This window comes from Euprymna scolopes, chromosome 42 (assembly GCF_053919585.1).
Source record: "Euprymna scolopes isolate OS-2025 chromosome 42, ASM5391958v1, whole genome shotgun sequence".
NCBI classification, from domain to species: domain Eukaryota; kingdom Metazoa; phylum Mollusca; class Cephalopoda; order Sepiida; family Sepiolidae; genus Euprymna; species Euprymna scolopes.
In genome coordinates, this window is record NC_136523.1 from 44,539,490 (window position 1) to 44,551,638 (window position 12,149).

At 30.8% G+C, this 12,149-nt stretch overlaps 1 protein-coding gene across 1 annotated transcript in view; it reads right to left on the bottom strand.

Moving 5' to 3' along the window:
• The window catches only part of LOC145267068 (uncharacterized), an 85,686-nt gene that overhangs the window by 3,408 nt on the left and 70,129 nt on the right, over positions 1-12,149 (bottom strand). The window contains exons 14-17 of the mRNA XM_080123025.1: positions 11,970-12,013; positions 4,756-4,931; positions 3,080-3,259; positions 1,711-1,817 (exon numbers count right to left, since the gene is read on the bottom strand). Of these exons, the coding sequence (XP_079979151.1) occupies positions 1,711-1,817; positions 3,080-3,259; positions 4,756-4,931; positions 11,970-12,013 (507 nt within the window). The remainder of the gene's footprint in view (positions 1-1,710; positions 1,818-3,079; positions 3,260-4,755; positions 4,932-11,969; positions 12,014-12,149) is intronic.

A 12,149-nucleotide genomic window follows, 5' to 3' on the forward strand; every position in this document is an offset into this window, starting at 1 on the left:
TGTGAGGCACCATACAAAAGGACACATACCTTCTTCCATGCTTCAAGCAGAAAACATCAAATCAGTTATATTTTATACTATTAGGACCCATGTATCAGTGTTGCTTAGTGGAAATATGACAAAGCCAGAACAGCTACAGTACCTCCTCCCACAAAATGAAATAACCTTTGATTATCTACTGCATTATCGTATGTGTAAACATGATATGTAAATTACTGACCATGGATAAACCGCTAAAAAACATAGTAACACATAACACAGGTAGATGGTAGTGGTTGTTACTGGTTGTCATTCTCTGCTCAAGAAAATTGCGGGTATTGGTGGCAGTCATTTGTTCTCTACTCGAAAGAATTTACGTGACTAATTGGTTGGTTGTTTGTTTTACGGCATATCAACCCTTTTCCAGTTATTTAATGCTGAATCCAGTGATTTTGAAGAAAAATTTTTAATAGAATATATATGTTTTTTTTTTTTGAAGTCGGTTTCTATTTTACCCATGTTGGGACCGTAACAGGTACTACCACTCCAGGTCAGAGTGAACAACAACAAATTTAGCATATGGTAGCAAAAAGACAGACAGATTACTAAGTTAAATATTTATTATTGAAAAGAAACAAAATGGTTGAAAATGTCTCTTGTTGATAAGAAGTTTCCGAGAAGAAGAAAATAACATAGTCCTTGTTATTAAGGTTTGTTGTTGTTGTTAGTGGGTGAATAGCCTCTGCTACTATGAGAAGGAAAGGGCAAAGTTTGCTGCTGTTACGAGTTATCGCATTAACCTCCGCCACCACTGTTGGTCAGCTGAAGTGGCGAGCCCTTATATATTGCGCACACGGACATAGTTGTAGACACATAGTTCAGGTGTGAATAATAGAAAACTTTTGCTGTCAAATGTTGGTTGGTTGTTTTTGTTTTACGGCATATCAACCCTTTTCGGGTTATTTAATGCCGAATCCAAAAATTTTGAAGAAAAAATTTTTAATAGAATATATTTGTTGTTTTCAAGTCGGTTTCTATTTAACCCATAGTTGGGACCCTAACAAGTACTACCACTCCGGGTCAGAGTGGACCTGGGAGCAATGGCAAATAAAGGGTGGCTCCACACTCCCCAAAGCCCGCAAGCTGGGGCCTCACCACTGGATATAGTTTAAGGTCATATCCAGAACCTTTACGTGACTAAAATAGAAATTAATTTCTTGGTCACAAAAAACAATCTTTCAGAGAGAGAGAGAGAGAGAGGGGGAGGTGAGAGAGGAGGAAAAAGCAAGTGAAAAAGTAAAAGTGAGATATAGAAAATATAGTGGGATACGCATTGATTTGCATAGAGAGGAAAGAGAAGAGAATAGTGAAAGGAGAGAGAGAGAGAGAGAGATGTTATGTCATGAAAGCAAATATTTCTCTACAAGATTTTTAATAAAAGCATAAAAATACTGACCATACAAAAACAGTAGTAATAGTAGTAGTAGTAGTAATAATAATAGTAGTAGTGATAATAATAATAATAATAATAATAGTAGTAGTAGTAGTAGCAGCAGCAATAATGTTACTGACACCATTTCATTGTTTTACGGTCAAACTAAAAACTATCCACTTTGTTTTGACTATTTCTTATTTCTCGCTTCGTCTTTCTATCAAAAAACATAAAGGAAGTAAACTGTCGACGATATTCCGGATATTAATGATTTGGATAAATTCACCCACAACACTTACCGAGTAAGGTGGAAAAGATGACGGCTGCTCTGCTTCTTAGCATGTAAAGCGGACAAATTTCTTTGAATGTGGTCCAATTTTGATCGAGAGTGTGTTTCTCAACGGACCTGAGATTAAAAACGTAAGAAAGAAGGAAAAAAAAATTATGAATCTTCAGTGATGCTGAGTGACTTTTTGAACACATCTCTTTTTCTTTCTTAATTTCATTCTCTCTCTTTCATTCTCTTTTTCTTTCTTAATTTTATTCTATCTCTTTCATTCTCTCTTTCTTTCTTAATTTCATTCTCTCTCTCTTTCTTAATTTCATTCTTTCTCTCTCTCTCTCTCTTTCTTAATTTCATTCTCTTTTTCTTTCCTAATTTCATTCTCTCATTTCATTCAGTGATGCTGAGTGACTTTTTGAACACATCTCTTTTTCTTTCTTAATTTCATTTGCTCTCTTTCTTAATTTCATTCTATCTCTTTCATTCTCTCTTTCTTTCTTAATTTCATTCTCTCTCTCTTGCTTAATTTCATTCGCTTTTTTTTCTTCCTAATTTCATTCTCTCCCTCTTTCTTAATTTCATTCTCTCTCTATTTGTGACTTCACTCTTTCTCTTACTTTCATTCTTTCTTTCTTGATGTCACTCTCCTTCTCTCTTGCTTTCATTTTCTCTCTCACTTTCAGTCTCTCTGTCTTTCTCTTGATTTCACACACTCTCTCTCTTTTTTTGCTTTCATTCTCTCTCTGATTTGATGGATAACATCATCAAAATGACGTCATTTAGTTTAGTTCTTTAAATTTTCATGGCACACCTATCACAAAAAAAAAAAAAAAAAAAAAAATGAATATATTTTACTCAAAGCATTTAGTAATTTAATAATAATAAAAAACAAACACCATATGACAAAATTTTTTTATTCATAAAATTAAGTCATATCAGGTATTCAGTACTCTTTGCTAATCCAATTTTTTTTTATTAGTTATAACCTTAATTCTCAACACATAATTATTAGATAAGAAATACCCACAAAGAATTTGTTAATATTGCAAACGAGAATGATGGTATAAAGATTCACAATGCTTACCAATATTTATTAACATTGCTACGTTCAAAATATCTAACAATTTAAATAATTTATTTCTTTTTTTATTCAAACATCAGTATTATATAAGTAATAATAGGTATTTATTAATACAAACAACTATAATCGATATGAAACTTGTTTTTCATTTATAACAGCCTGTAACTTCCACCAATAATCATTCTGCAGTACACTGGTTAGGAACCACTCACATGGTAAAAGTTTTACAAGGGAGGTAATTCTCATCAGTAAGCAGTAAGAGTTACCTTTCCTTTATATTTTGAAAAATGTAAAAATTACTTACTGTACAAGATTAAGCAGTGAAAACTCTGAAGTTGGAACTGTTTCCGGAATGTGTTTAACAGGAGACAAGGTTACTTTGGACAAATCCAGAGGAACCTCTTCGGGCAAAGGGTAAAGCTCTTCTTCAAGGCGCTGAGTCAATAGATCTTCAGGCATTTTCATCATTTCTTCTTCACCAAGACTATGGGAATGGATTTTTTTTTTGGTTGCGGAAAAAGAAAAAAAAAAAGGAAATTATAAAATTAAAAAAATTATCATTATTGTTTAGGAAACATAAAAATGATAACAAGAATCAGTCATTAAAATATACTTTGACTCAATCATCAAAAAAGATTGAGATATAAACAAACCATTTAAAACATTTATGCTACAAGGTGGAACAATAAAATTGTCGCCCTAAAGAAAACAACACTCCAGTTTTATTATAAAAATTTATTGAAAAATCAATTCAACTTGATTATGTAGCAGAGCTGACATCTATTCAATGTAGCCGCCTTCAGCCTCAATCACCACCTCAATACGGGTCTAGACCTGAAATCTGTTCTTAAAAATAATCTTTACTTTCACCATGACGAATGTTTGTGCAAAATTTCAAAATAAATCCAATTTATGGGATATGGAGGAAAGTACCAACAAATGAGCAGGAGTGAATTACTAGGTCCTTCCTTTGTCAGGGGACCAAAAAGAATTTTTACAGGGGAATATTTTACGTTACACTGGGGTAACGTAAAATATTCCCTGTAAAAATTCTTCTTCTTTATCTATAAGAAAAGAAAGACTATTTTTAAGATCGTCAAGCCCAAATATCAGCTGACATGATATTGTAAACAAACACAGACGGAATTTGATGAACGCCATTATCATTATTATTTTTTTTTTATGTTTTTTGCGAATTAGTTCACCGAGCAAATTATTCCTCGTAATATATAATAATAAATAGAAGATTGATTCTATAATAATACATACGCAATCTGCATAAATTAAAAGATCATGTTTAAGCGTATTGTACGACCGGGCAACGGCGGGCATCCAGCTAGTATCTTATATATTTTGTACAGAAATTTTTTTTTTTTGTTTTTTGGCTTTGCAGAATACGATTTAGTTTCGCAAAGGGAAACGAAAAATCAACAACGTCAATGTTTGATGGGTTTAAGGCAGGAAGCTGATATCTTCAGACAGCCTGATCTGGTAGCAAAAAAAGAAAAGGATGACAATCATGTTGACACACCAGTTCTCGCCAGATCACCAAAGTTAAGCAACGTTGACTCTGGCCAGTACCAGATGGGTGACCATTTGGGAAGGCGAGGCACTGTATGTACCGCGAGGTAAAATACCAGGTTGAGAAACTGGCGCGGTCTATCCTTCTCTTGAGGGTAGATTGAACTCTCTTAAGCCGTGGTAGGCAACCCATCTAGTGATGGCATCACAATAAAAGATATCTTTGATAGCCCTGACGAAGCATCAAGCATTCAGCTTTCAACAAGATTTGAATTACACCACAAACTTGTGTAGTTAGTTCAATCTCAGTTGTGGCTGTGCTGGATTGATGGAAGGAGAAGAGAAAGATAAAGAAAGACAAAGGAAAAGAGGAAGATTAAGAGGAAAAGGAAGAAGGAAAAAAAGAAGAAAATATTGAGAAGAGAAAAAAAAAAAAAAAAAAAAAATGAAACAACTTACCTTTTTAGCATGGAATCTTCCAGAGAAACCGATCCATGGAGTGAATCCACAGACTTTCCAAACGATACACTGACCGGTGTCATTGCCCTGTCAGATGCAATAGACTCTGCACGACGGACTGTTTCCGTGGATAAACTATCGTCAGTGAAACGTTTCGGCCTTTTCCGAGGTCTCTCCTAAATGGTGAAAAAAATAATGAACAATGAACAAGAAAAATAGCAAATCGATTCTAACGTTTTTATTTTTTTATACTAATGAGTTACCATTTATCAAGGCTAAAAAGCATCTTGAGGATAAGGGGGTCAATGAGATGGATAAATTTTCAGTTGAATAATGAAGAATATTATGAGATAATTTTTTATACTAACGAGTTAACACTTATCAAGGCTAAAAGCATCTTGAGGATAAGGGTCAATGAGATGGATAATTGTCAGTTGAATAATGAAGAATATTATGAGAGAATTTTTTTATACTAATGAGTTAACACTTATCAAGGCTAAAAGCATCTTGAGGATAAGGGCCAATGAGATGGATAAATTGTCAGTTGAATAATGAAGAATATTATGAGAGAATTTTTTATACTAATGAGTTAACACTTATCAAGGCTAAAAGCACCTTGAGCATAAGGGTTAATCAGATGAAGAATATTATGAATGAAATGAAGAAAATTGGATTACTTCTGAAGACGTTCTTAACACATTAATTGCTGTATGCTCACTCATCACACCATTATGATCATTTCTGGCCCAACGATGTCCGTCCACCCATTCAAGATGCAACAAACATATTTGCGTCGCAAGCAAAACAATGTTTATTGTTTTGGATAAATGACACTCGTTTCACTAAGGTTGAACAGCAGACTTGTAGATCGTTGCTCGACCAGACAGACACATTCAAGTCCCATCACAGAGTCTCTTTGCAAACAGACTCTGTGATGGGACTTGAAGGTGGCTGGAGAGGTACACTGATTCAACGGTTTGGTAATTCTCAAAAATCAAACTGCCTGCTCTTCAGCATTCAAGTCCAGTTGGATTGCAGATTTGCAGAATAAGATGTTTCGTGATTAAGATTGAAAACCACAAATCTCATTTACATCGTTATTTACTGAGAGTTTCAAAGGGACCCACCCGAGCCTGAGAGGCACACTGCCTAAACTGTCTTGTAGCTATCCCAAAAACCAACAGCCCTCCAAATGTTCAGTTTGTGGTATTGGCTGATATTTGTAACTGAAAATTTACATTTTGTAATTCAAATATAATTTCTGTCTCCAAAATATTGTGGTTTTTTATACAAAATAAAACAAATGTCTATCATGTTTTTTTTTTATGATAAGTAGTACTTATCGTTTCTTTTAAGTCTTCCTGCATGCATATATGTGTAAAAATGACCAAGTGTCAATTTCATATTGTTCATGCGCTTTGGAACGTTGACATTGTTGAAAGAAATACAGAATTTCTTTTATCTCAGACGATGGAACACGTCGGCAGTTGACTGAACTAATGAACCAACTTGTACTGAATAAGATTTAATGGACTGTAACCATGATGCTCAATCCAGTGTTGGCAGAAGATGTGATGATGATTAAATAAAAAAGAAAATAGGGAGAGGGGAGCAAATAATTACCCCTCACACGTACACACACACACACAAAAAAAATGCATCCAACCTAAACTATAATGTGTACCAGTTTTATGATAAACACTGTCTGTCAATTTTCAAATTAAAAACTAGAAGCCATCATCAAGTAGACTGCTTCTATTTTACTATGTGATAGATAAAACAGAAAAAAATTGTACATTAGTAAAGAAACATTTTGTAAATTAATATAAAAAAACAAAGTAATAAAATACAGTAGAACCCTGGGATTCGGCATTAATACGTTCTAGGATTGGGATCGTAAAGTGAAATCGCAGTATGGTGGGGCCTAAGCAAAATTGTATATAGTACAGATTAAAAATTAGTAACAAAATACAGTACAGTATATAATACACATATACATAATCAAATAACATTATAAATAACACCGCAAGGCGGGGCAAATACTGTAACGAGGGTCCGGAAAAACATTGTATTCCACATCGTAACCTGGAAAAATAATATACTGGAGCCAACGTATCCCGGATTTCTACTGTAAATAATTTTTTCCCCCTCTTGTTCAGCAAAAATAAAAACTAGCTGATACAAGGGAAGTAACTCTAGAGAAAAAAACAATAAAAAAAAAAATAACAGAAAACATAAATTAATCAATTATATTACACTTCTTACCTTAAACTAATAGAAGAAGGTTTAATACTATTATGACGATCCAGAATAATAGATGACTTAGTCTGCTGGAAGTGGTGCCAGATAAAAACTTTGCATTGATAGAAAAATGTCCTGCATACTAAACTGAACTTCCTGTTTTATTGACTTGATAAATTTTTGCATAAAATTATTAGCTTGATAATTTTTTGCATAAAATTATTGGTTTGATAATTTTTTTGCATAAAATTATATTGGTTTGATAATTTTTTTGCATAAAATTATTGGTTTGATAATTTTTTTGCATAAAATTATTGGTTTGATAATCTTTTTGCATAAAATTATATTGGTTTGATAATTTTTTTGCATAAAATTATTGGTTTGATAATTTTTTACATAAAATTATTGGTTTGATAATTTTTTTACATAAAATTATTGGTTTGATCATTTTTTTACATAAAATTATTGGTTTGATAATTTTTTACATAAAATTATTGGTTTGATAATTTTTTTACATAAAATTATTGGGTTTGATCATTTTTTTGCATAAAATTATTGGTTTGATAATTTTTTTGCATAAAATTATTGGTTTGATAATTTTTTTTGCATAAAATTATTGGTTTGATAATTTTTTACATAAAATTATTGGCTTAATAATTTTTTGCATAAAATTATTGGTTTTATAATTTTTTTGCATAAAATTATTGGTTTGATAATTTTTTTGCATAAAATTATTAGTTTGATAATTTTTTTTGCATAAAATTATTGGTTTTATCATTTTTTTGCATAAAATTATTGGTTTTATAATTTTTTTGCATAAAATTATTTGTTTGATAATTTTTTTGCACAAAATTATTGGTTTTATCATTTTTTTGCATAAAATTATTGGTTTGATAATTTTTGCATAAAATTATTTGTTTGATAATTTTTTTGCATGAAATTATTGGTTTGATAATTTTTTGATAATTTTTTGCATAAAATTATTGGTTTGATAATTTTTTACATAAAATTATTGGTTTGATAATTTTTTTGCATAAAATTATTGGTTTGATAATTTTTTACATAAAATTATTGGTTTGATAATTTTTTACATAAAATTATTGGTTTGATAATTTTTTTACATAAAATTATTGGTTTGATAATTTTTTGCATAAAATTATTGGTTTGATAATTTTTTGCATAAAATTATTGGTTTGATAATTTTTTTTGCATAAAATTATTGGTTTGATAATTTTTTTTGCATAAAATTATTGGTTTGATAATTTTTTACATAAAATTATTGGCTTAATAATTTTTTGCATAAAATTATTGGTTTTATAATTTTTTTGCATAAAATTATTGGTTTGATAATTTTTTTTGCATAAAATTATTGGTTTGATAATTTTTTTGCATAAAATTATTGGTTTTATCATTTTTTTGCATAAAATTATTCGTTTGATAATTTTTGCATAAAATTATTTGTTTGATAATTTTTTTGCATAAAATTATTGGTTTTATAATTTTTTGCATAAAATTATTGGTTTGATAATTTTTTACATAAAATTATTGGTTTGATAATTTTTTTGCATAAAATTATTGGTTTGATAATTTTTTACATAAAATTATTGGTTTGATAATTTTTTTACATAAAATTATTGGTTTGATAATTTTTTTACATAAAATTATTGGTTTGATAATTTTTTTACATAAAATTATTGGTTTGATAATTTTTTGCATAAAATTATTGGTTTTGATAATTTTTTGCATAAAATTATTGGTTTGATAATTTTTTTTGCATAAAATTATTGGTTTGATAATTTTTTGCATAAAATTATTGGTTTTATCATTTTTTTGCATAAAATTATTAGTTTGATAATTTTTTTTGCATAAAAATATTGGTTTTATCATTTTTTTGCATAAAATTATTGGTTTGATAATTTTTTTGCATAAAATTATTGGATTTATAATTTTTTTGCACTAAATTATTGGTTTTATCTTTTTTTTGCATAAAATTATTGGTTTGATAATTTTTGCATAAAATTATTTGTTTGATAATTTTTTTGCATAAAATTATTGGTTTGATAATTTTTTGCATAAAATTATTGGTTTGATAATTTTTTTGCATAAAATTATTGGTTTGATAATTTTTTGCATAAAATTATTGGTTTGATAATTTTTTGCATAAAATTATTGGTTTGATAATTTTTTTTGCATAAAATTATTGGTTTGATAATTTTTTTGCATAAAATTATTGGTTTGATAATTTTTTTGCATAAAATTATTGGTTTGATAATTTTTTTGCATAAAATTATTGGTTTGATAATTTTTTTGCATAAAATTATTGGTTTGATAATTTTTTTGCATAAAATTATTTGTTTGATAATTTTTTTGCATAAAATTATTAGTTTGATAATTTTTTTGCATAAAATTATTGGTCTGATAATTTTTTTGCATAAAATTATTAGCTTGATAATTTTTTGCATAAAATTATTAGTTTGATAATTTTTTTGCACAAAATTATTTGTTTGATAATTTTTTTGCATAAATCTGACCGCTTTCCACTTCCTGTGGTTTTGTAGCGTAGAGGTAAAAGTTTACGTTTTCTTTCACTTTCTTTTCGGCCTTTGCGTCACAGGTTCAAATCTGGCTGCCTACTAACACTTTTTTCCCAAAATATCCAGGAAGTGCGTGTCACGGGTCCGAGCCTGCCTACAAGCACTTATTTTTTTTGTGCTCAACACACACCTCTAAACACCCAGGCAATGCCAGGTATCTCCTCTGGTCTATAATATAAAAGGCATTTCATCACAGCAGAGCTGGAGTAAATGACGATCTTTCCCTTGTGGTTTCTCTGCATCCATTTTGAAACCATTGCCCCTTATGGGGAGACCTGTTTAACTAATCTGGTCTCTTTGGCATCTCAAGAACCAACTCATTAAAATTAACTTGGCTTCTCCAAACCGGAACCCTTGACACATCAGATCCAGTCCCCGTTTGCATACATTCCGGTGCAACTTTATCAGTCACAGAGTTTGATACATGTTACAACATGACCGTTTAACCACTTCTGCACCTGCATGCTCGCTCAACTTATTGTTTTCCGCGATTCAATCTCTGTTGCTTACTTCACTAGACAGATAGACAATTAAATAGGTAGATAGATAGATAAACCGATAATTGAATAAATGTTGCCCTGTGTTTACCTAACACATGTCATCGTTTCAATCCAGCTCAATTAAAACACTGTTCATTGATAATTTGATACCCTGCTATCCAACATCTGGTTATGACTGGTAAATGGAGGCTGGGTTCCTGATATCACGATTGTATAAGATTTTATACATGTAATAGTAAAAAAGTGGAAATATAAACAAATATGAACAAACAAATGCAGCAAAGAAACAAACATAGAATGAACCCGTCAAAAGTAAAAAAAATAAATCTGCTGACTTTGCACTAAAAGAGTCGGGGTGTGCTGCTTACTGTAAAAAAACTTTTCTCATGGAAAAATCTTTTATAACAATATTAAGAAATCACCGTCGCATCAGGAATTTACTCATCAAGCACTTGAATTCTTACACTTACTTTTCAATATTTGTCATCGGAGACGTCGAGGCTTCAAAATGATACAGATCTCGTAAAAATCCGTCACCTCTGTCGAAAGTTTTAGGCAGGCATACATTCATACATTTAAACAGACAGGTGAGTTGGTTGGTTATTTTTGTTTTATGGCATATCAACCCTTTTTGGGTTATTTAATGCCGAATTCAGTGATTTTGAAGAACAATTTTTTAATAGAATATATATATATTTTTTTTTTTAGGTCGGTTTCTATTTAACCCATAGTTGGGACCCTAACAGGTACTACCACTCCGGGTCAGAGTGGACCTGGGAGCAATAGCAATTAAAGAGTGGCTCCACACTCCCCAAAGCCCGCAATCTGGGGCCTCACCATTGGATATAGTTTAAGGTCATATCCAGGACCACAGACAGGTGAGATTTATATTATAGACTAATGGGGGTGCCTGGCATTGCCCGGGTGTTTGTAGGTGTAAAAGAAAAAAATGTTTTGGTAGAAACGTAGGCTTGAACCCAAAGCCTTGAGGCTAAGGCAGAAAAAAAAAGTATGACACGTTACCGCGATGCTAAGCGGGCAGAGAAGTGAGAATGGGTTGAAATTAAACGTTTAAAAAAGCAGGTGGTTAAACGAACGTCAACATGTGGATTTCCAGGTCAAACATCATGCCATAGAGAAATGAAATCACAGCGCGAATTTTGTAACATTAAACGCACTCGAATAAAAGATAGAAATGACCTCGTTTTGTAAATTGGATATATTATAATCTAGAAAGTATATAAAAAGTTATAAGAATGAGTGACGAGGACCCCCCCCCCAAACCTTTGGCAGACATAAAAAAAAAAAACGCACATACAAACATTTTCGCTTTTATATTACAGATTATATTAACACTAATATTTATACTTGCTTTAAGTTTACAGAATTATTCAGTTTGTAAACTTGAAATTTGAAATAAATATACATATATGATGATGATTGCAACGTCTTGTCAGACGAGTAGCACTCCCTCAGACACTTAAAAGTCCATGAGCCCAAAAATGACTTCCATCACCACAGGACCATTTTAATAGACAAATGCCTGAGTGAGTATCTATACACAGATGATGTTACAGTGTCTTAGCTTTGTACGACAGCTAAGTCTCTCTCTCGGTTCAAAATGTTGAAGTTAAACTGCAGACCAGCTTAATGCAGGTACTGGTTTCCCGCTTTATGGTTTTTTAAATCAGAGATTTGTTTCTCCTAGAAAGGTTGCCTTCACCACGGCTTACATATATATATGTATGACAATGATAATTACACATTAGAAAAAAAGCAAAAATGTAACAAATATAAACAAACAAATAAACATAGAATGAACCCATCAAATGACGGGTATGTTTCATAGTTTAAAATAAAAAGGAAAAAATAAATCAACCTCTGACTTCACGCTAGACGCTGAAGATTCGGATGTACTGCTTACTGTAAAAAGAAATTTTTTTCAAATTAAAAAATAAATATGAAATAAAGTTTTTAAATAAAAATTAAAAACATCATTAAATAACTTTAAAATATTCTCAAGTACTGTTTAATGTAAAAAGAATTAAGATTTTTTTTT